This window comes from Apus apus, chromosome 1, assembly GCF_020740795.1.
Source record: "Apus apus isolate bApuApu2 chromosome 1, bApuApu2.pri.cur, whole genome shotgun sequence".
NCBI lineage: Eukaryota > Metazoa > Chordata > Aves > Apodiformes > Apodidae > Apus > Apus apus.
Genome location: NC_067282.1, coordinates 204686694 through 204712203, shown reverse-complemented (window position 1 = coordinate 204712203; position 25510 = coordinate 204686694). Strand labels below are relative to the sequence as shown.

The following is a 25510-nucleotide window of genomic DNA, read 5'->3' as shown; positions in this document are numbered from 1 at the left end:
TTGTCATCCTTAGCTTAATATTTGCCTGTGGCTTTGTTTGCACAGCAGTTTTAGTCCATCTATTGGTGTGACATTAGAAGTCAGATTTATAGCATGAAAGAGATTAACTTACTTGCACAGACTACTGCATCAAAGTATCCTGGAACATCCTCACTAATCCTGATGTACATGTCCACTCTGGAGACTGCCTCTTCAATCTCTGGCCTGCTGAATATTCCTTTCCTCCTCAGGTGTCCCTCATATTTCTCTTTGTCTGTTGGTACCACCAGGATATATCTGGGTTTAAAGTAGGTTTTTTTCAAGCTATGAACACCCTTTAAAATGAAGCAGAGAAATGCAATGTTTTGTTCCTGGAAGTGCCTATGGAACTTGTGGCTGAGTTTAGGACAGGTGATAAATTCACAAATTGCTGTGAAAGAAATACTGGAAACCCTGATCCAAGCTACAGGTCTCAAGATCTTCAGCCTGAAGAAGAGAAGGCTCCAGGGAGACCTGAGAGCACCTTCCAGGGCCTGAAGGGGCTCCAGGAAAGCTGGGGAGGGGCTTGGGACAAGGGCAGGGAGGGATGGGAGCAGGGGGAAGGGTTTCCAGCTGGCAGAGGGAGCTGGAGCTGAGATGTGAGGGGGAAATTCTGGGCTGTGAGGGTGGGGAGAGCCTGGCCCAGGTTGCCCAGGGAAGCTGTGGCTGCCCCATCCCTGGCAGTGTTGAAGGGCAGGTTGGATGGGGCTTGGAGCAGCCTGGAATGGTGGGAGGTGTCCCTGCCCATGCAGGGGGGTTGGAACTAGATGATCTTTAAGGTCTTTCCCAACTCAAACCAGTCTGTGATTCTATGATTCTCTGAGAAAGAGACATACTAGCCACTCTGACCCTACACCCCTGGGTGGAATGTGGAGCTCCTTCAATTGCTCTGCAGGTACTTGGCTCCAGAAGCAGAGGGAAAGCACAGCAGATCTATTTACTCCTGCCTGTAACTGTGTGCCAGGAGAGCAGCAGCTTCACTATCTGCAAGTGTAGACTCAGCAACATTTAACTTTTAAAATGTGTGCCAGTCTCTTTTATCAGTGAAACATACACTCTAGATTAAAGGGAATGAACAGCTCTAAATTTTCAGTCCCAGCCCACAGACCATAATTAAAATTTCTTTTAATAGTGCTAAATCACTTTTGTTATGAGCCTCACAGAAGATAATGGACTTGGATAACTTCTCCTCAGATACATAACTCACCATTATTGTTTCTCATCTGCTAGCAGAGTCCACTGTGATACAAGACTATGCATAATTACTATGTGGTCTTGAAACTTCAGTGACAAAGGAGTTTTTTAGCTGCCTGTCCATGACAGTAGCTCTGGTAATACCCAGAAAAAGTTATGGTCACTGCCAGTGTTGCTGGGTTAACCTCCTTATGAATAAACATGACATTCCATTATGTTCTTTCTCCTAAATTATTTGAGAACACATCTACTCTGTGAAGAACTGACAGCTCTAAAAGGCACCCCCTTCCATTAGATTTTATCTTTTCCTATTTGTCTCCCTTTACAGATTCAGGGTCTGTCTGGCAAGACAACAAACCCACTCACTGCCTGTTGCAGTCAGGGGAGCCTGAGGGTGATTCACAGTTCTCACAAGACTGAGGAAAAAAGAGGAAAGGGAACTACATAGAGATTCAGTTATTAATTTGCTGTTTAATATCAGCCAAGTAGCAGGCACTTCAGAGCAGGGTTGCAGCATTAAATTGTGGACCATTTGAGCATGGAGCTACTAATTTTTTAGCACTTGACATGCTGCTTTTGTTATTTGTATGTTTAGATGCAAGCCAGTAAATGTGTACAGATGTACTTGGGCCAAAGGGGACTAAAAATCCTTAAAAATGAAGGTTCTTCCCTGAAAACTAGCTTTTTGACCATTAGTTTCACCAACAAAGAAATCATCCTAAAATTAGTTACATTTAGTGTCAAACTTTGCTCAGGTCTCCCTAGTCATTCTTTCAACTTTGGATGCACAACTTAGGATCCTACCTTAGCACTGCAGTCTCCTACATTACTTTCTAAATCTCTGTTATCTTTTCTCATCTATCATGGAGTGTAGGAGTATCTGTTAGCTTGTTGTAATCCCCCACAGGTAGAGCTGAATCCTACAAAGAGGGTGAAAACCAGCAACACTCACTATGACATTCTGGACACTCTGTAGAGACTCTCCTTTTGAAAGCTCATCTAGATGGAGCTTATTTTGTTGAAAAATTTGGAAGGAAGGACATGTAGCAAGCTTTTCCTTTTTGTCACCTCAATCCCTAGCTAGTAAATCTCCACCTAAGATGATGAGAAATCCATGATTAGAAAATTAGCTCAGAAGTTATTGTTTTGGGACTCCAAAAGATGGATGTTGACACTTTGATTGTGACCCAGTTTCTTCCCACAGCAAGACTTCTGAGAGGCTGCCATCTGTGCAGGTTCACCTGACAAATCTCAGAGAGGGTGAAGCAAACCCTCAAAGAAATTGCATCTTTTCAATAGTTCTGCCCAAAATATTGCCTTGGGCCTGGCTGCCTCCTCCATTGCTTCATCAGCAAAGGAGAAGCATGGCAATCTTTTAGAGATGATCAGCAGGCCTGCAGCTGGGCCCACCAGGAACTGCTGATGGCTGGAAAGCACATGGCTGAAAAGCTGAGGACACTGTAACAGAAAGTACTGGTGATGTGGTGAGGAGAAGAGGCTGCTGAAGACTGAAAAAACAGGCCAGGAAATTTTAAGAAGCCAGGAGAAGAATTCACCTGACTGAATCATAGAATCATTGAGTCACAGAATGGTTTGGGTTGGAAGGGACCTGGAAGATCACCCAGTTCCAGCCCACCTGCATGAGCAGGGACACCTCCCACCAGCCCAGGTTGCTCCAAGCCCCATCCAACCTGCCCTTCAACACTGCCAGGGATGGGGCAGCCACAGCTTCCCTGGGCAACCTGTTCCATTTTCTCACCACCCTCACAGGGAAGAATTTCTCCCTAATGTCTAACCTAAATCTCCTCTCTTCAAGCTGGAAACCATCACCCTTGTCCTATAAAGGGAGAGGTGTGGTTTACATCCAGACAGTGGAGAGTTACTTGACACAGGCAGTGAAGTTAAAAATGCAGTTCCTCTGAGCAAACAGCTCCACCAGTCAAGCAGCCCACACAACTGGTTCAGCTGTAGCAGCAGCTGTAGGCTGGGCAGAAGGCCTAGGATGTCTCTTGTGTCACAATGCCCAGGCAGCTGAAACAAAACCTTAGTCAAACTGCATCAATTCCTCCCAAGGACAGTTCTCAACATTAAAAACTGTAGCAATAAGTAAACCTTACCTCTATTTCTAAGTGAACACAGGTTGCAAGCCCCTCTCTGGCAACTGATTCTACAGTGTCTCTTGCAAGTCCATAGTAATAGTCACTGTGTTTGTAGGTTAGTATGAACTTCCCCTGAAATTCAAACCAAGTATCATCACACAGGAAATATTATAAGGGAAAAAATTTCCTTAAAGGAGCATAATCACTCTGGACTCCCTTGCTTTCTCTCCCTACAAAGTTTCTCCCTGCCCAAATCATCGATGATCATGAGGCAAGTGAGAGTTCAGAGAAGAGCAACACTCAGTCCTGCAGGGTAGAGGGTTTGTGATTTGGTCATGGATAATCAAATGCCAGTCAGTGTCTTGCAAACAAACTGCTGACAGGTTTAAGGTTTCTTTGGTTATTCATTCACACTGTGAAGAAAGCAAGATCTAAAGCCAGGGGCAGCTTTCCTTGGACATGCCATCCAACCACCTGGCCACGCCATGTGAAAGAGAAGATGCCAAAGAAAAGAAGGGACAGAAACAAATCTGCAAGGAGAATGCATAATTAATTCACCAAGAGACCCCAAAGCTAAAAACTGAAACTTTGCTTCCCAATAGTACCTCTAGAGAGAGGTGAGCAAATTATATGCTTGTAAAATTCAAACTGCTTGATTACTGAGAGTTCCCATTAAGGACCAGCTTGGTTGCTTCAGACTGTGTTGGCTCCTCCATTTGTGTATGTACAAATATTGAGCTCTGTTGGGGCTTTTCAAGCCCAAGTTTTATTGCAGGCAGCAAAAAGGCATCAGAAACAGTAGCTGGAGGCACTTTGCCTTCAGAGAGAGAAACACAATGCCTCGAGGGGGAATTGGCTAAACTTTAAAAGATGCATTCCCTGCAGGGATTGCTGGAAGAAAGGAAAAATGGGAGGGGGAGGATAAAAAGATGTCAGCTATTTCAAGAGGTTCTCTTTCCTGCACACACAGGGTCTTTGCATATGGAAATAAGTTTATTTTTACATTACACTATTGTTTAAAGACCCCTCCTGACCATTATGCCCATTCAATGCTTTCTATGCATTCACAGACAGCATAAATATACAATGAATTTGTGGCCTCTATGAGCTGAAGACACATAATTGTGAGAGAATAATCATGCACAGACAGACACAAACTTAATATTAACCAAAAATACAACAAATCAGACCTGATTTCAGTAGAGTTCATTTCTGGTGTGGAAATCCAGGATCCTAATCAGGTACTTACTGTGTTCACCATTTTGCCAAATGCTTCTTGGGATATGAAGTAGTAATCAAGTCTGTTTTCTTCACCAAAATAAGCTCTCCTAGTGGTGTGACAGGGACTGGAAGATAGATGGTGTAATAAAGAAATCACCTGTTTTCAATCATAGAAGCAGCTATGGAACAGGAGGGGGGGGGGGAGAATGCTACAAATCATTGTATTTTTAAGAAGAGAGGAAATAGGAGAAATATAAAGAGGTGCAAATCATACCACTAATGCTGCACATTTGAAAGATTAAGCCATAAATTAAAACAAACAAACAAAAAAAATAAAATAAAAAGAGTTTAAATGTAACATTACATTTTGGTTATAAATTTCTCCCAACCCAGGACAGCCTGAACTGAAGCTGTCACAGCCCCCTGTAATAAAGAAATGATGAACCCATTTTTTTTTCCAGTTATGTCAGCTGGTGGATGATATAAAGTAGGAACCTAAAGATGGAAAAGGAGACTAGGAATTAGGCTGAACTGTTCAGAAAGAGATAGAAAGTTCAATGTCCCCTAATAATAAGGGGAGAAACAATTCTGAAATGAGGGAGATAAGTGGGATTCAAGGCAGGAAAAGTAATTGCATGCCTCTGCATCAGGACAATAAGATAAACCTTGGGTATGTGAGCTTATTGCCAAGATGAAACACTAAAAAACACCCCTAAGAATGCCAAAAAACCCCACCTAATTCAATGAATGTAGTAATTTTAGATTCAAGTATGCAGGGGCTCAGGTTTTATCTAGGGAAAATAAATTTTGCTGCTTGTTTCTGCTTTCATTTTGCTTATGACAGGAACAAAAGCCTAATGTGGATCTTTGGCATTGGTTCACACTGATACCATTTTAACTCTTTGAATTCTGCTGCATTGTCCTGGAAAATATGGCAAAACAAAACCAAAACACCAGGCCATTTCACTGAATCCCAGAATTATTGAGGCTGGAAAAGACCTCAGATCCAGCCTATGACCTGACACCACCACATCAGCCAGACCAGGGCACCAGGTGCCACCTCCAGCCTGTCCTTGAACACCTCCAGGGATGGTGCCTCCACCACTTCCCTGGGCAGCCCATTCCAAGGTCTGATCACCCTTTCCATGGGGAAGTGCTTCCTGATATCCAACCTAACCCTCCCCTGGAGCAGCTTCAGGCCAGGCCCTCTGGTCCTGTCACTGGTTGCCTGGAAAAAGAGCCCGACCCCCCTGACTCCAACCTCCCTTCAGGTGGTTGTAGAGAGGGAGAAGGTCCCCCCTGAGTCTCCTCTTCTCCAGGCTGAACAAGCCCAGCTCCCTCAGCCTCTCCTCATCAGGCTTTCCCTGCAGCCCCTTCCCCATCCTCGTTGTCTCCTCTGGAGCTGCTCCAGCACCTCCAGACCCTTCTTGCAGTGAGGGGCCCAGAGCTGGACACAGTTCATTTATTCAAGATTCATAAACCATTAAGAAGTTTAGTTTGTAACACGGAGCTTGAGAAATCTTAACTATCCCAGCATTAGAAGGTCCCACTTCTTTTTATCAGCAAGCTGTGGTGAGACCAGTGTGCTCTGTAATTTCACTTCAAAGGCCTGACTTTCTTTAAGATATTATGAATGCATCCAGCTCTAAAGGTCATTCCTGAGCACCAGCCAGATGGTTGGAGGGTCCAATTTCACTTCATTTTTTGAAACACTTTTAAAAATTGCAACCCTTTTTAATTGCAAGGCCATGTTTACATTGAAACTGCCAGGCTATCTTATGTGAAATACATTTTTAATGAGTGGAATGTTGGAAATTTAAAAGTGTAAGCCAGAAAATTGCTTGAATCTCCACTGAATAATTAGAATACAACTTTGCTTTATGGATGCAATTTTCTGCTCTGTTAAGATTCTGTCTCTCTCCCTTTCCCCTCCCTCCCCCCACCCCCACCCCCCCACATGCACAAACATTTAAGGAAATAAAACACACAGCATAAAAACAATGCTCTTTAAAAAAAAAAACAACATAGTGCTTGGAATATTTCAATTGGCATTCAATTGGTTTGTAATTTCCTATCTAGCCTTTCAAAACCCAGTATCATAGAATTCATAGAATGGTTTGGGTGGGAAGGAGCCTTTCAAGGCCATCTAGTCCAACCCCCCTGCATGAGCAGGGACATCTTCAACTAGATCAGGTTGCTCAGAGCCCCATCCAACCTGACCTTGAATGCTTCCAGGGATGGGGCATCTACTACCTCTCTGGGTAAACAAAGGCAAAAAGTGATTTTTCCTGTCACATAACCTTCACAGATCTTTTTAAGTGTCCTTTGGGCTTGCAAGTTTAATGACCTAAGCCAGTAAATAGCTATAAGCTGAGAACAGAGCAGAGGGAAATATATCCAGGCTCCTTCACTGTGATGTATCATGTTAGAGGAGAAGGCATCACATTGACATTTTGACAAGGGCATGTAGTGATAGGACAAGGGAGAATGGTTTTAAACTGGAAAAGGGGAGATTTGGGTTGGACATGAGGAAAAAATTCTGGGCTGTGAGGGTAGGGAGAGCCTGGCCCAGGTTGCCCAGGGAAGCTGTGGCTGCCCCATCCCTGGCAGTGTTGAAGGGCAGGTTGGATGGGGCTTGGAGCAGCCTGGGCTGGTGGGAGGTGTCCCTGCCCATGCAGGGGGGGTTGGAACTAGATGATCTTGAAGGTCCTTTCCAACCCAAACCATTCTGTGATCCTATGATGACATGCAGAGCATGGTCCTGTGATGCTGAGAAGTCTGAGGAATCCTTCTCACATTTGCAGGTGCCCATGGTCCCTTTCTTACAATTCACCCCTGCAGCACCTAAGGGTGCAGAACTATAGACCCAGGTCTTGTTGTGGCAAACACCACAACTGTCAACCTGTGGCCAAAGTCAGGATCAAAAAGAATGGGTACATTTGTTTAATAAAACAATAAATAAATGAGAAAACAGAGGAGAACCAATATAACAGGAATACAGACCAGTGCCCAGTAGGACCTTGATATTGTGAAGAATGGCAGGGGTGGACAAGAGGAACAGGTTGTCCCACCCAATTTTAGGCAAGAGGTGGTGGTGACCTGACTTAGCCAGCCTTCCTATGCCCTGTGCATTGAAAATAGGTGGATGCCTCAGGGAAGTGATTCAAAAAGGCTGGATCTCCCTTGGAAAGAGAGAGTTTTGCTCCACTAAACACACAGGCAGCCCAAGGCTGTGAGGATCATAATTCAGGCCATTCAGAGGGAGAGAATTAGTCCTCCCAGCAGGTGGTGAAGTCTGAAAGGTGCCATTTGCTTTGATAACACTACTCATAGGATAATAAACTGGTCCAGCAATTGCACTTGCTGCCTTTCCCAGCTTCTGGGTGCAGTCTGCACGTGCATGCTAACGTGCCTACATGCAGGTACATTACAAAAATGAAGAGAAAAGCACACCTATCTAAACAGATGCTTGGGTTGAGGGGCATTAGCAAGCACAGATAGAACAGATCAATAAAAGGAGCACTAAATGACACATTCTTGTTTGTTTGTTTGCTGTTCACCGTTGAAAAGAACATGAGAATTTCAATAGTTTCTCTTTTAAGGAAGTATTTGATGGCTTCAGGCAATCAAGCCCTGGGAAGAGATAAGATGCAGAGCAATGAACATTTACTGGCTGTCTTTTAACTTTCAACCTCTTTAAAAAAAGCAACAAAGAACAAACAAACCAGCAGCAATTCCAGCCTTATCACTTGGTGTTCTTTTCAACTTCTGGAGGCAACTTACCCATGTCTGAAGAAATTGTTGAACTGTTTGCAGATCTTCAGAGTAAGTTCTCTCTTGCCACAGGCTAGAGGACCAGCTAACACCAGCATGGGGTAGGGAGTATCAAGACTAGGTAAAGTGCTGTGAGAAAGGAAAAAGAAGAGCCATTCTATTACCTACAAAATGAAGTCTTTGGCCGCTTTGCATCAAGCTTCTGCAGAGCCTTTATCATCACTTCAACTAATCTCATCTGTTTGTCACACTATTCACATTGTTCACAGTGTAGACAAAAAAGCAGGAGAAGCTTGTGCTCAGTTTGATCTGCTCTAAACATAAAACCAGCACAAAATGCTGCATTGAAGACTCCTGAGTCTATTTTACAAAAGGAATAATGTTTTGACTACTACAATATTTTCTGATTTACAGCCTTTTCTAAAGCTCCCTCTGCAGTTAAGGTGTTGGGATTTAAGTTTTCCAAGTCTACCACAGAGATGGTGATTCCCCAACATAAGAAGGACACAGAGCTCCTGGAGGGAGTCCAGAAGAGGCCCTGGAGATGATGGGAGGGCTGGAGCAGCTCTGCTCTGGAGACAGGCTGGGAGAGTTGGGGTGTTCAGCCTGGAGAAGAGAAGGCTCCAGGGAGACCTGAGAGCACCTTCCAGTGCCTGAAGGGGCTCCAGGAAAGCTGGGGAGGGGCTTGGGACAAGGGCAGGGAGGGATGGGAGCAGGGGGAAGGGTTTCCAGCTGGCAGAGGGAGCTGGAGATGAGATGTGAGGGAGAAATTCTGGGCTGTGAGGGTGGGGAGAGCCTGGCCCAGGTTGCCCAGGGAAGCTGTGGCTGCCCCATCCCTGGCAGTGTTGAAGGGCAGGTTGGATGGGGCTTGGAGCAGCCTGGAATGGTGGGAGGTGTCCCTGCCCATGCAGAGGGGTGGAACTAGGTGATCTTGAAGTTCCCTTCCAACCCAAACCATTCCATGATTCTGTGATTCTATGGTAATATTTGAACGATCAGGATAACAAGCCTACCACGATTCTGGACTCTACAAACCTTTATGCTCTCCTTCACTTAATTTTGCTGACTTCCATGGCCTTCCCAGGTGAAGGTGGAAATTTGTACAGAACTGTTCCATTCAATACCAAAGAAAAACACTAAGATCCTCAAGCTGCACTGAACACAAATAACACTACAACAAAAGAAACCCAAAGTGCTGCAAAAACACAAAGCTCTCAATTTTCTCCATGCTGAGCAGATGGTTAGATCCTGGTTATTTCCCCTCCCAGCTGGAAATACCAGAATGAACAGCATTTCTGCACTTCCCAGTGTCCAGTGATTTAAAAAATGGTAGCTAAAAATGGACTGCAACTTTGGATTCTCATTTTAAAATCTCAGCTACATCTTATGATTATGCCACTTGACAATACGCCAGAAATAGCTGAAATAATTTCAAACCCACTCATTTCAAACTAATTAACAGCTTTAACTAAATTTAAATTGTAAAGTGGAAGGAAAGCACCAATGTGTGTTAAGCTTCCACTTCATGTGATTTAAAACAGGTGAACTCAAATTCCTGCAAACAAAGTGTATTTCTTTTACCTTTTCTCTTACAAGTAGCTAACTCTGTAAGAACTCGTGATAATCATCCAACACAAGCACAGAGAAAAAAGAGTTCAAAGTAACAGCTTTACTCCTCTTATAGGCTGAGCAAATCAGCTCTATTTTCTACCAGATTGTATGTATATTATTTGTATATAATGGGACTTGATGCTTCTGAAGCACTAAGATAATATTGCAATTCTATCCTCACAGGGAAACAGCAGCTACATCTCATAAATTCAGATGCTGGCTCCAGTCTGTACAGATGTGCTGTTACTAAACTGAAATGAACCCAGATCCTGGTTTGGAGTTCAATCCACAAGGGTTTTTGACTCTTAGGTGACATTTACAAACTCTTAGAGAGCATTAGTACAATCAGCTTCTCAGCACAACACATTAAAAGTGCTGGAGAAGGTAAAAATACATTTAAAAAATCTCTGAACCTGTTAGGTTGTGACATTCTGTCCAATTCCAGAAATATCTCCCTCCTCTCTTGCTTAAGTGACCTGCTCAGAGTGGCTTTTCTGACAGTTCTGGTAAGGAAAAGACCAGTTTGAGATATATGATCCCAGGAGGTGTTAGTGACAGCTGTGGATACAAGTGCATTACTATACATGCTCCACTCCAGAGATGAGAATTCCATGAAACACACTTAGTGACCAGAGATTTCAAATGTATCACGACACAGCAGAAAGGTTCTACCTCTTGCTCAGAGCCATGGCCTTCCTGAATAATGGTGCCAGGGCAGCTCTATGAAGGCAGAACCTTTATCTTCAACATAGTTATAATATATTCCTTCTCCATAGACAGAACCTGTCACTTGCAAAGTGCAGAATTCCTCTATTATCTTTTCTTTTAGAAGGGAGTGTTCTATCCAGCTGTGGTGCAATCCATCATTACTCAACATGGTTAGACCTGGCATTAAAATTCCCTTAAAAAAATGTCCATTGCTCGAATTCCTCACATCCTCAAACTCCTTTCGACTCGTTTTTTTCATCAGAAGCACATGGGGAACATTCCCATAATCCTGTCTTTCATTACATCACCACCTCTTGGTTCTCAGAAAATAAGCTAAAAATTCTGGGTTTCCTACAGTTTGTAAACAGCATCTTCACTTGGCTCTCATGAGATCCCACCTGGAGAACTGTGCCCAGGTCTGGAGCCTTCAGCATAACAAGGACATGGAGCTGTTGGACAGGGTCCAGAGGAGGCCCCAGAGATGCTGGGAGAGCTGGAGCAGCTCTGCTCTGGAGACAGGCTGGGAGAGTTGGGGTGTTCAGCCTGGAGAAGAGAAGGCTCCAGGGAGACCTGAGAGCACCTTCCAGTGCCTGAAGGGGCTCCAGGAAAGCTGGGGAGGGACTTGGGACAAGGGCAGGGAGGGATGGGAGCAGGGGGAAGGGTTTCCAGCTGGCAGAGGGAGCTGGAGATGAGATGTGAGGGAGAAATTCTGGGCTGTGAGGGTGGGGAGAGCCTGGCCCAGGTTGCCCAGAGAAGCTGTGGCTGCCCCATCCCTGGCAGTGTTGAAGGGCAGGTTGGATGGGGCTTGGAGCAACCTGGAATGGTGGGAGGTGTCCCTGCCCATGCAGGGGGGGTGGATCTAGATGATTTGAAGGTCCCTTCAAACCCAGACCATTCCATGACTCTGTGTTCTTGTAAAGATTTCTTGGCTCATTTAATGTGCATCTTTCAACCTGCTTTCTCTTTTGGACAGTAAGACACCACTGGGCTAGGTTAGTAGATTTCAGAAGGGTCTACTGTGATCATCTCCTCACACTCCCCTCATCACAGTGGCAACAGGATTTCCCTGAGTTCATTCTTGTTTCAAGCCTAACACCTGGGGCTCCATCAGAGCATCTTTTAATTAAAAACGTTCCAGTTGTGGAGAATTCTTGGTACCCCTGGTAAATTGTTCCAATAGTTAATTACCTTCATTTTTAAAAATAATCAGGCTCTATTTCTTCTCTGAACGAATTTATCCTCAACAGCCAGATACCAAGTCTCATTGTGTCCTTGCCCAACAGACTGAGGAGCCCTCTGTTATTAAATTTCTTCTCCCTGTGTAGCATTGGTAGTTGTGAACAAGTTACTGTTTTAAATGTCACATGTATTTCTAGTAGGGCAAAAATGCACATAATATTGCTCAGTGGTGTGTTACCATGTAATTAAAGATAGAATCACCAGGCACACAGAGAGGGAACAGCATAAAACCCAATGTTTTCTGACTGCAGAGTGTGCAACAATGTCCCTTTTTGCTTTGTTTTCAGTTTTTAATGGGGAAATGACTCCAGCAGAATTAATTACGATCTCATCTAAAGAGATAAGATGCAAATGAACTACTCCAATTTGGTTCCACTAAGCATTTTATGGTGTTGAAGACTACAGAACACATCATCATTGGGAAGAATTCATTAATGACTGTGCTGTGTCCTTCCCAGCTGAGCACAGGCAAACATTCCAATCTTCATTAACAATTTTGGTCAGCACCATCAGTGCTGGTCTGCATGTTTATATGTTTGTGTATCCAGTACCTCTGACAGGGGACAGAATTATTTCTTTCCAGCCATGAAGATACACACACAATCCAATAAACAAATACTGAAATAGAGAATATGTCTGCATTGGAAGAAATCCAGGATTTTAGGTAAAACTACTGTGCTGTTTGTTTGGTTGTGTTTTTTTTTCAAAGAAATCACCAGGTCTGCAAAACAGTGAGTAAGTCTTTGGGTTTTGGGATGTTTGGGTTTTTTTCAATAGGCTGTTAAGAATTCTCATCAGCACTGGGATGGGTCCTGTCTTTCACTGACAGTCCCAGAAAACACAAGACTGGCAATAAAGACATTCTAAAAATATAAATTTCTGAGTTAATAATCATGGATTTTTAATCAGGTTACTCATCATGCTTTTAAGTGTCCAAAGTGATGATGGGAGGGCTGGAGCAGCTCTGCTCTGGAGCCAGGCTGGGAGAGTTGGGGTGTTCAGCCTGGAGAAGAGAAGGCTCCAGGGAGACCTGAGAGCACCTTCCAGTGCCTGAAAGGGCTCCAGGAAAGCTGGGGAGGGGCTTGGGACAAGGGCAGGGAGGGATGGGAGCAGGGGGAAGGGTTTCCAGCTGGCAGAGGGAGCTGGAGCTGAGATGTGAGGGAGAAATTCTGGGCTGTGAGGGTGGGGAGAGCCTGGCCCAGGTTGCCCAGGGAAGCTGTGGCTGCCCCATCCCTGGCAGTGTTGAAGGGCAGGTTGGATGGGGCTTGGAGCAGCCTGGAATGGTGGGAGGTGTCCCTGGGCATGGAAGGGGGTTGGAACTGGATGATCTTTAAGGTCCCTTCCAACCCAAACTATTCTGTGATTCTATAAAACAGGGTGTGGGGCACAATAGCTTATCTCAGTGCCCACTGCAGCCAATATAATACTAAATTGTGCCAACTACATAGAATCTTCCACCCCAGGATGTCAAAGCATTTTCCCAGCAATCACCAAGCAAATATCACAACCCCTCTGCAGAGCAGCAAAGTGTGGCCACTTTCTAGATGAGAAGTGAGACTGAAAGAAGTCACCTGGCATGGCACTAGTAATGTTGGAAAAAGAACACTGATCTGCCTCTCCCTTCTGTGCTTGAAGTGGCTGTCAGCACCACCTCCTCCCAAGGGCACAGGTAGCTGGGCTTCCCTCAGTACAAACTCAAACATTTCACCTTATGAATATAAAATGTGCCCCCAAGGCCACAAAAGAAAGTCATTCTGCTCACAATGGGATGCCAATAAGTGTGAAGAGAAGGAGGAAGCAGGATAGGAGGAAGACAGGTTTTACAGCTCTTCTGCCTGCAGAGATTTTGGAATTGCCTTTGGGTATTGAGAGAAATTTTGCAGCTCTCATTGATGGTGCAAATGGCCATCTGTTTCAACAGATTCTTCCAAAGAAATGGAGCTGTGGACAAGCTGTCTCAGACTTCAGAGGTGAATGACTAACTTCATTTCATAATCAACTCCAACCTAATCAGATTTGCCTCATTTCCAGACCACCACCAGAACCCTGTAGGACTTCTCCTCTTCGCTGGATTCATTTAAAGGTGGGAGAGGGACAGAAGAATGTCCCTCCAACTATGACAACATATTCTGCTTGACTTGAGTGCCACCCTCAGGAGCAGATGTGAAGTGGAGGTGAGCTTACCTGTCCAAGACTCTCAGGGGCTGCAGCATGCTGTACATCACATGATTCATATGATCTTCAGCAGCAACAAGTTCTGGAGGAGGATCATATTTATTCACAGCAGCAACCTTTTTTTTTTTCCACAGGTTAGGGGCAAAAGAAAGGAGAAGAGTGATATAATAATTATTTCCAGCTGTAATAAGCTTCACAGATCATTATGAGTAATGAGGGCTTCATATTTATGAGGGTCAGGCTTTGTATTTGGGTTGTCTGGGAGCACTCCACCACAGAAATCTTTTTCAGAGGATTTAAGCAGGATTTGATAGATGGATGGAAAGCAGCCAGAGGAAGCTCACTATCTTTAACATATTCAACCTTTTACTGGAAAGAAAACAGGATGCCACATAAGATGCAAAGTAATTTTGCTTAGGTTTTAATAATCCATTAATTTGCATCCTCTCGGTGCTGGTGGAAAAAGCCAAACTAAAATCTCAGGGGACTGAAGCCATTCATTTATTCATCAGAAGAGGAAGAGAACAGGCATTAACAAAGTCAGCAAATTGCAGTTTTCTCTTGACAATGCATTTCTGTCTTTCCTGAGAAAAGAAGCACTCAAACTCCCAGGATTCCCTCCATCCATTCTGTTGCAAGCTCTGCTGAGGGTCCTGACTGCTAACAGGTTGTATCTCTTTTGGTATTATTACTGCAACTCACTCAGAAACAGGTTAAGAACTTCTGAGCATTTCATGTAAACCAGCAAACATCAACTAGCTGACACTGCTGCAAAATACTGCTGGAAGCTCCAATGACAGCCACACTGACATTGAAGTCATGGAAACAAAGGATGGCAGGTTGGGGAGGACCTCAAGGATCATCTGGTCCAACCTTTCTAGGTTAGCAGGTGGCATGGGGAAATAGGAATGAATATCTAAACCAAAACATGCAGTACTGGGGACACCCTGGTATCATCCCTTCCCTGTGTTTGTGACAGAGTCTGGCACTAAACAAGAGCCTTAATATTTATGTGGTTAAAGTTAGGAGTGATGAATTTCCTATAAGGACCATGTTTCAAGAATAAGTCTCTGAAATCCAACCCCAGTTGGCAGCTGATAATCCTAACAGTTTCAGCATGGCTTGAGCCCAAATACTACACAGAACCCCAGACTGGTTTGGGTTGGAAGGGACCTTTAAAGATCATCCAGTTCCAACCCTCCCTGCATGGGCAGGGACACCTCCCACCATTCCAGGCTGCTCCAAGCCCCATCCAACCTGCCCTTCAACACTGCCAGGGATGGGGCAGCCACAGCTTCTCTGGGCAACCTGTTCCAGAAAGGTTTCTATTGCAATAGGCAGTGACTGTAAGAAGTCTGAGCAGCTATTTTGAGGGGGAGAAGATTTCACAGTGAAAGTTGTAAGGAGCAGAATGGGAAACAAGCATCATTACAACTCTCAGAGTTCAGTTTGCTGTAATGACACTAAAAACACCCCAATAATGGTATTTAAGTGGTTACCACCTCAGAGTATTTCATGGATGTAGCTGCCTGTTTAGAGTCACTTGCTAAGTACATCTCTTCCCTGACAAAGCTTTTAGGGAAGCTTTGCATTTTTACACACCACAACTACTCCAGAAATTCTGTAGATAAGTCTCTGGGTTTAAAAGCAAAAGGCTCTGAATTTGTAGCCTACCTTGGGGGCTGAAATATGGGAGATTTGTCACACATGAATGACTACAAAGCTACATTTGCATGCTCAGTTTTCCATATTCTAGATATTAAGAAAAATTCCAGAAGGAGATGATGTTTACATACCTTTTCTTTCACTGAAATCTTCTGGAGATCCAGCTCTGTTAGTCGAAGCAACATGAAAATCACCAGGAGCCAATAATCTGTTTGCTTCTGAAGGACAAAGTTTCCACTTTGACACAAAGTACTTCACTTCATCAGTCTAATATTTCATTTAAATTGGTTGAAATCAAGTTGGCCTTAATACTTCATTGCAAGAGAAAAAGCTTTTTAACCCTGAAGGTTGTCAACAGACTGTAAAACTGATCCCTCACCACAAGCTTAGCTTCTGCTATCACAGCTAATAGTTGTTTCAAAGTCTGTTGCAAAGTTTCAAAAGGTCAAGATGGAAATTTAAACATTCCCACCAGACCCACTAGAACACCAAGAAACTAAAATAATTACCTATAGTGGGATTATGCAATACACTATGGCTAATAACTTCTAACCTCAGCAGCACTGTAGGAACTTTAAAACAGAATTTGCATTATCAATTTGTCATCATATATGCTTTTAAGTCTGAGACAATAAACAAGAATGGCTTAAAATCCAATTAAAAAGCTGACACTGACAAGTTCATGAAGCTTCTTAGTTCTAAAACCAGTAAGGTCTGGTTCAAACAACTGAAATTCAGACTTAAGATGATGGCTGCATGTACAAGTTATTAAAACAGCAACTGAAAGGAACAGGATCAGATGTTGCTTAGGGGAAGGACATCCAAACAGAAAAAGGCTTCAGACTAAGGAGGACCAGGAACAGCCTATTTTGGGTCATTTTTTTCATGCTAATTTTATGGTGTGCCATGACAGAGCATTCTCATGAAAGCCACTATAAAGCTGGCAATTACAGAAAGGAGAAGTGGAACCTTTAACAGTTTTCTTCTCTCTGACATTGGAAATGACTGTAAAATTCAAACATCATTCAGAAATCACAAAAGTCAGGAGAGAATCATCTTTGATCACTCAGGACAAGCTACAAATGCAAAGGCCAAGTCAGAATTTCTGGCATTTTGCAAATGTCACTGCTGTTGATAAAATGGATCTTTAATTCATTAATTGAGGTATATCATGGGAGCCAAAAATGAGAATCAACTAAAACCTAAAGAAGAAAAGAAGATATAGATCCTAGAGACACAAGATTTTTAAAGTGGTACTATTCAGTTTTTGTTCCAGGAACAAGTCACCATCAAAGCAAGCAAAAAGTGGATTTTTTTTCCCCAACAAAATTGGTGGCACACTGTGATTCCAAACATATCAATGGATTCACAAGTTGAATGAAGAAAATTTATGGATTTCCTGCATGGATATTAAACATCATGAGTTACATGCAGCTTTAGTTGAGACAAAGTTCCTGGACAGAGGTGGGTAACAATGCCAGGAAAACCATCACTTTTTGTACTCATTCCCTGAAATGACCTGGTCAAAGTGGCAAAATGGATTCTGGTGGGATTCAACCCAGCAGTTCCAGGTTCTTATTTTTGCCTTCCTGTTCAGTTCTTTCTTACCTGTACAGGATTATTTAAAAGATTTAGAACTCTGAGGAGAGGCAGATCTTCAATGTGTTCAAGTTCACTCAGGTCAGCAATCTCATTAGTGCCAGAAACAGGGCACAAAGCAGCAGCAACAGAATCCACCAGAATTAGGGGGGGGGGGGGGAGGGAAAAGAAAAGGATTTTAATCCCTGCTCTTGAAATCTGGACATAAAAAAATAAATTCATTATACTTTCCAAACGGGTACACATGTTAACTGCATTCAATAAGGCACTTCTAGACACAAAAGGCAGCCAACTTGGATGTTAGCTGGAGAAGCAGTGTAATGTAGACAGCAATTTCAAACCACCTGCCTTTTTTTTGCAGCTCTTTCAAATGTCAGGCCCTAAAACATTTAGCTTTTATGGGGCTGATGTGCCTGAGTGAGGCAATTCTGCAGTTCCATTTGCGCTTCAGTTGACTAGCACCAAAAATTCCTTCTGGGAAGAGTTTCTGATCAATGGAGCTCAAGTTCATCCTACCAAAGTTGCAGCACGTGACTAAAAAGCAGCAGGGTAATTGTCCTTGGCTGGAGGGTGATGCATTCCACTTAGGGTCTTATCTGTCCCCAAAGGAAACCTGGGGTGGCTGCATTCAGGCACATCGGGTAAACAACGTGGGATTCATCATAGTTTGTGTGCCCAAAGCAAAGTCACACATGGGACACTTGTGCTGGACCCTGACTGACCAGTTGTGAGGCTCTCAATTAAAATGAAATGGGTCAAATGGAAGTCACGTTGTCTCGTGTTAGCCATCTGGCCCAAGTCAGGTGCTTCACTTCACTTTATAATAACAGGACAAGGGGGAATGGCTTTAAGCTGGAAGAGGGGAGATTTAGGTGAGACATGAGGGAGAAATTCTGGGCTGTGAGGGTGGGGAGAGCCTGGCCCAGGTTGCCCAGGGAAGCTGTGGCTGCCCCATCCCTGGCAGTGTTGAAGGGCAGGTTGGATGGGGCTTGGAGCAGCCTGGAATGGTGGGAGGTGTCCCTGCCCATGCAGGGGGGTTGGAACTAGATGATCTTTAAGGTCCTTTCCGACCCAAACCATTCCAGGATTCTATGATTGATCCAATAATCAGTGGAGAGAGACAGCTCCAGAGGTCATCTGATTCATGGGAGGCTGGGATGAATTGCTTTGTAAGGATACCTGGTTTTTCTCCACTGCTAAAAGACTGGACCTAAAAGCCTTCAGAGTCTATCCCCAACTTCTTCTCAGCTTATGTAAAGTGTCTGAAATCATGAGCCTCAACCATAGCTATTCAATATTCATTTTAAGATAACAAGGGGCCCACTGCAGATCAGTTTTGACCAAGTTAAATGTCATTTGGATTTCCTAAATAAATCAAAGAATTGAACATCTGAAATTCACTGAACATGGAGATGAGAGACACGGTTTGCAGATAAACTCATCATGCCCAGTTTTGAAAAATCAAGCATTTAAGATGCTTCTAGATGGCAGTAAGATGAAGGAACTCAGATCTTTCTCTGTTAATTAATTACAATTTGCTTTAAACTATTCTTCAGAAGGAAATGTTCAAAAAAGGGTGACTCATTAAACCATTTCAATAACATCATTAAAAGAGGCAAATTTTGATGAGGTAAAATTAATAGCTTTTGCATGCCATAAAGAACAGTGGATACTATATGAGGCAATGGAAGTGGTGTTATTAATGCTAATAGCAACCCTAATATTAATTAGTTTCCTGTCTTGTGCAGTGGATGTACCTTTAAATGTCAACCTGAACACAGTGAGAGAAAAACAATTCATAGTGTTTTGAATGAAATCCTGTAAATGTATCTTGCCAGTGGAGAAAAATGACAAGAAAATGTTCAATTCCTGGTTTCTATTTCTAGTTGTTCTTCTCTTAGATGATTTTTGTTCACATGCAGATCTGTCTTTGATGTCAAAATGATTCATGAATTGATGGTCATTTTGGTTAAGGACCCTGGAAGCTCAGCATCAAAAGTATTATGTATATATGGCTTGAGTCTCAAAATTCAAATACAAATGAACTGGATTGTATCTTCCAGTGGATTTTCTGCTGCATAAGAAAAGGCACTTTATAATAGAGCACATGCAGTTCTGCCTTGCAGGAAGCTTCCAGATGAGCTCTGAAGAATCTGTGGTCATAAAACTGAGCTGAGAGATATTAGCAAAGCCTCCTGAGTCCTGAGAGTAGAAAAGCTGGGATGTAAGTAAAGATCCTCAAGGATACTCAAGCTGAAAAAGCTGCATGCTCATCTTATCCACTCAAGGGAGCACTGTTGGTTCTTTATGTATGTGAGCACTAAATACCACACAAGTGATCACTCCATGAAAATAAACCCATCTAGAGACAGTAAATAAGGCCTGAGGAGTACACTGTCAATGTGTGAAACAGCACTGGAGAGTAACACCAGAGGAAAAAATGTCATCATTTCTAATATGAATTTCTTGCAGTGTTGTAGGAGTTTTTTATTAAATGTTAAAGAGACTGAATTTTAAATAATAATAATAATAATAATAATAATAATAATAATAATAATAATAATAATAATAATAATAATAATAATAATAATGCATTCTTAGGAAAAGCCAAGATCAATATTAAGTATGATACCTGGTTATTCTCTAGGTTGATGACCTCTAGTAGATCATGTTCCTCCAAGCCTTCTAGACTAGTTATTTTATTTCTAGATAGGTCCAGGTTCTGTAGAGTTTTCAAGTTGTTTAAGCCTGTTATCTTCTCTATCTGGTTAGAGCTCTAAGAAGAAATGAAAGCATATAAACAGTTGGTAAAGTTGTACAGATGGAAAAAAACATTCCTGAGGAAGAACCGAGTTCACTTGATGACTGAGAATTCTATTACAAATGGGACTTTCCTACATTAGCTCCACCTTCATCTTGAGGTGACATACCACAGCTTTCCTCACTGCTCAAGGAAAAAAATAATCAGCTATCTTCTGATGAACTTCTCTTCAACTCACCTTGAATAGCAGCAAGAAACAACAGCAATAAAAAGATCTCTAGCATTCTTCACCAGCTAAAGGACACTCTTGGCACCATCCAACTCAACATTTAGAAAACAGATAAAATGAGAGAATATCTACATAAATGCATGGAATTTCCCTCTGTAACCATGGCTATATTTACACTTATGATTACAGAATAAATAATGAAAACATGAAGGTGGGACAACACAGTGTTGTCTTTGAACTACAGGCAGCCTACAAAAATATACACAAGTCCATCTTGATGCACACCAAGTGAGGGCAGACTTTATTTCATGCCAGGGAAAGCACACACAGAAATGTTAGAAAAGTTGCTCCTGGAGAGATTCCAATTGGACACAAGAGGTGAATTTTTCCCCATGAGGACAGTCCAACATTGGAACAGTCTCCCAAGGGAAGTGGTGAATTCCCCCACATGAGACAGTTTGAAGTCTCAGCTGGACAGGGTGCTGAGCCACCTCAGATCAACTAGAGCAGCACCTAGAGAGGTTGGACCAGATGGTCCTTGAGGTCCCTTCCAACCTGGCACTCTCTAGGATTCTGTAACTCTTAAGACAAGAAATGACCCAAGCTTTTGAGAAGTCACAGCCAGCTATTGTTGTTTTACATTCCTTCCAAGCAAGGTACAAGAGAGAAGACCTACATCTCCTGCTGGACACCAGATGGCTTCATTTCTCAGCTCCTCACAAATCATACCCTTGTTGCTGCTGTCAACTCCAAAAAGGTGGAACATGCAAGGTTCTGCATTTGTTTCTGTCCCACTGGCCACACACACCCAGATGGCCTCTCCACATGATTCTTTCTATATAACCTTGCAAGTTACACTTTTCCATCAGCATCACCTTGTGCTGAAAGCTTAGAAGCCTCATATTCTATTAATAAATATTTAGGAACTATTGAGATAAATAAGCCAGCTGACTTTAATGTTAATCCAGTTGTCTGTCCTTGACATTTTTCCTGACTTTTAAATGTTTAATTAGGTTATTAATAGCACAGAGACTCCTCTCTTCCTGCTCTTGGTTAGACCTCTGTTTAATAGGATAGAGCACAGAGCTCTAGATGCAAAATGTTAGACAGGAGATGCACTTGAAATTCTGTGAACAAAAGGGATTTGTGTAGAGAACCTTTTTTCTTGCAAAGCCTAAAATTCCTAAGAGTCCAGTTCTTTAGTGTTGCACCTCTTATTTACTTAAAAAAAAAATAAATAATACAATACAAACATTAGCAGAATAAAGGCTTTTGGGTATAGCTAGGCCATATTTCCAGCTTTTGAAGCCTTTCTTCCCAGCTTCAGACCTTATTATTCTTTCAACCTGAAAGGCTCCAGGAAAAATGGAAAAGAAAGCTAATTCCATGGGAAGAGAGGGGATGACTGCTCCCATGAAAAAAACAAGAACTGCATTTCATTCTAATTAGTAAAATAGAAAAAAAAAAGCCACACTAAAATCTGTCTATTTACATAATTTCCACATGACTATCTCCTTGGCTAATTAAAAAAGACAAGCAGTTGTATAAATAATCATATCAGCATGTAAGAACCAAAGCTGAAGAACATGTTCACACTAATAAGGCTTAGCTGTTAACATAACCTCCTAAACATTGTAGAGAGCAGATAACCATTACTAACAGAATTATTATTAGGCCTTTTAACAGATGAGGAGATCAGTGCAATGCTGGAGGGACTCACTGCAGCTCTCCCTGAAGAAAGCACTTGGAGAAAAGATCTTCCTGCCAGCTTAGATTGTCACACTCCTAGAGCTCATTTCAGAACTTTCAGACAGGAGTTTGCCCACCTGAGTTAATCTTATCCACTACAAATGAGACAAAATTCAGATTTAATTGCCACCAAGGGCATAACTGGAAGCTACTGGAGGCATTACAGATATGAAATATATTAAAAATATGTTCCTGAACACTATTGGAATATATTATTCAAAACATGCTACTGTCCACCTTGAAACATGAATATATTCCCTGAATAGCAAAGCAGTAATAAGTACAAGGGCCAATCAGGCCTTGCTGGGTACAGACCTTAGTTACTCTTTTCTAAATCAATTACTAGAGAACAGAAGAAAAATCTTTAAAATTTTAAAAAGATTAGAAAAGAGTATTTCTATTTTTGATAAGGAATTCATTCGCTTTCACTAGAATATTGATGCAGGTGCTTAAAACTAATGTGGCAAATATGAGCATATTTCTATGGACAGTTTCTTTGCTACTCATTTCTAAAATCCCATTAAATAGTTTTAAAATGATTATTACCAAGTAAAAGCTACGAAAAAGTAGCCTGTTGCATTTTGGAGCAACTGAAGGGCATGAAAAACAGCCTTTGCTTTTTTTCCTGTGCACTCCAGAGGGTGTCATGGGATTTGTTTTACCTGGCTTCAGATTTCTGCAGTGTAGACAACATTACCTCCATCCACACAAGGTGCATCAGGCCTTGGAAGTGTCTTTTTCTCTCTGTTGGTTATGAAGATAGCCAAGGACAACTAGGCCAGATATAGACCTACACTTTCTTTACATGCATCTTTCTCTTGTCCGGGTCTTGGGAAGGCATTTATCTCAGTGTTCCTCAGTTCCATGTTTATGACATATCCTTAATAATACCAGCAATTTCTTCTAAATCTTTTCAAGATTATAGAATCACAGAATGGTTTGAGTTGGAAGGGACCTGAAAGATCATCCAGTCCCACCCCCCTGCATGGGCAGGGACACCTCCCACCAGCCCAGGCTGCTCCAAGCCCCATCCAACCTGCCCTTCAACACTGCCAGGGATGGGGCAGCCACAGCTTCCCTGGGCAACCTGGGCCAGGGTCTCCCCACCCTCACACTGAAGAATTTCTTCCAAATGTCTAACCCAAATCTCCCCTCTTCCAGTGTAAAACCATTTCCCCTGCCCTATTGCTGCAAGCCCTTGTGAAAGTACGACACGTATCTCTGAAAATTTCTGTCACTACCTTTACATTTATTAAGGCACTAAAATATTAATAAAAGACAGACAGGAAAATGACTAGAATTACTTTTTTTTCTTACCAGGTTGAGGATTTTGATAGGTAAATTCTCCAGGCCACTGATTGCAGTGAGTCTGTTGTGTGACAAACTCAGGTGAGTCAGACTGTGACACTTCTCCAGTCCTCTTATCTCCTCTATGTTATTAACTACACAGAAGGTTTTGCATTTGAGGAAAACAACTGAACACAAAACCTTGGCAATAAATTAATAGCTAAATAAGCCAATGGAGCTGAGTTTTATGTCACGGGGAGCTGGGCATCAAATACTTCATGCTCAGGGGTTTGAAATCCCAGCTGCTCACACCTGGCCCTGTTCTGGAATTTACTGCCTCCTCGTTTGACTGACCAAGCTTTTTGTGGGGCTGCAGGACAAGCCACACTGACCCAGCTAGAAATATCCCCCCCCCCCCCCATTTTCAGAGGCTCTTTTCACTCAGATTGTTTCTGTGACCTGGTTTACAGGGGAAGTTCTTCAAGCTGGCATAGCTAGGCTGATGGCAAACCAGGGAAGTAGAGGAAATGAGGGAAGAGGAGGGTGGGAAAGAAAATACTTCTCCCAGCAACTTGCAAAACTATGCTGGAAATCTCTGGTCTCCTCCATCAGTGAAAGCTAAAACACAGGGGTATTCATGTCTCTGACTTTCACTGTTAGGTCAGCTGCAGAATGCAGGCCTGTGGCTGAGTCATCAGAGGAAGGTTTGACCTTTTTAGGTTTTCAAATTACTTAATATGGCTCCAAATTGACCTTGACCTCCAAGCATCATACACAAATTATCCAAGTTATACCAATGCTAGTGCTATATGGGGCTGTTTCACCCCAAGTCATACCTGCTCTGTACTGGCCATCTGTACTGAGAGGGGAAAGTGCATTTTAAATTAACATTAAACTCAAAAGCAGCAGTAAAAGGGGTTAGGATTCCTCTCAGCAAACTTCAGCATTAACATAACTACCCATATTGCTTACACAAATCATGTAACCATTGGCAACAAGTTATCTCAGCTTGCTCTCTTACAATGGGATGAACTGCAGGGGTACCTGACTCTCCATCTCCCCACTCCACCAAAAAAGCAGGTAACTCTAACCCAGGCACCTAATTCTTTGGCAAGTCAGGCAAGAAAAATTGGACTCACATTGTAAGTGTCCGAGCTGGAACTAGTTTTATAAAAGCCCAAGAAATATAACTGAAAAAAAGTAGCCAGAACACTCAGGACACAGGGAAATGCCTTTAAGCAATCACAGAAGAAAACCTATTTAATTGATCAAGAGAAGGAACTCTGCCTGCAAACAAGGGCAAGGGAGTTTTCATTCACATTTCTAGTCTCAGCAGGCAGTGGGCAAATGGTCAGGTTTTTTTCTCTGCCTGAATGATCTTGTACCAAAACAAAATGTAAGCTTAGCCAGGGATAATAGAATAATCTTTAATAACTGTGACCTAACTCTGGTTTTTCCAAACTGCATTTCTACACAGGGACTTCATTGGACCTAAGTTCTACATTCCAGGCCTGGATGGGGAAGGAGAGGAGGAGAAATGAGCTAGGAAACAGAGTCACCTTTTCCTAGGACCTCACACTAGGTTGTCTCTGTCATTTTAGAAAAGAAACCAAACCCATCCACAGGCATCCTGATATTTGACAGCTATTAATTGACTTGCATACAAAATGCAGAGACTCCTTCTCTTTCAATTGAGGAGGAAGAGTTTTGGAGAGGAAAAAATGCTGTTTAAGCCATAAAGCATCAACATGAGGCAACAAATGGCTCAGCACCAGCAACTAATACAATGGTTTAGTCCTTTAGTGATTAATTATAATGCTTTGTCAATTACTGCCCAAGTTGTCTCCCTTCCTGGTCTGGGCAGTTTACTCCTGGAAAACTCATTTATAAACCTGTCAGGTGTGCCTGTGTGTGCACCTGTCAGAAAAAAAGTTACAGTGACCTTACCATCTGCATCATAATTCACTTAAATATGGTAAGAAATGCTTAGCTCCTCTCAACAAGAAATGCCTGCCAAACATTTCTGCTACTGCATGATATTTAATACAGTAGCTTCATTTATGATGATAAAGAATAGCTTGTTTTGTCATAGAATCAGAGAACTGTTCAGGTTGGAAAAGCCCCTGGGGATCACCCAGTCCAACCATCATCCCTGCTCTACAAAGTTCTCCCCTCAACCAC

General features: G+C 42.6%; 1 protein-coding gene across 3 annotated transcripts in view; it reads right to left on the bottom strand.

Moving 5' to 3' along the window:
- LRGUK (leucine rich repeats and guanylate kinase domain containing) overlaps nucleotides 1–25510 on the bottom strand; it is a 58276-nt gene that overhangs the window by 26329 nt on the left and 6437 nt on the right. For all 3 annotated transcript variants that reach the window (XM_051612234.1, XM_051612251.1, XM_051612242.1), the window contains 9 exons: nucleotides 23360–23484; nucleotides 19936–20079; nucleotides 17313–17393; nucleotides 15836–15922; nucleotides 14049–14155; nucleotides 8316–8435; nucleotides 4561–4657; nucleotides 3330–3443; nucleotides 113–314 (listed from right to left, as the gene is read on the bottom strand). In XM_051612234.1, coding sequence (XP_051468194.1) covers nucleotides 113–314; nucleotides 3330–3443; nucleotides 4561–4657; nucleotides 8316–8435; nucleotides 14049–14155; nucleotides 15836–15922; nucleotides 17313–17393; nucleotides 19936–20079; nucleotides 23360–23484 — 1077 coding nt within the window. The remainder of the gene's footprint in view (nucleotides 1–112; nucleotides 315–3329; nucleotides 3444–4560; nucleotides 4658–8315; nucleotides 8436–14048; nucleotides 14156–15835; nucleotides 15923–17312; nucleotides 17394–19935; nucleotides 20080–23359; nucleotides 23485–25510) is intronic.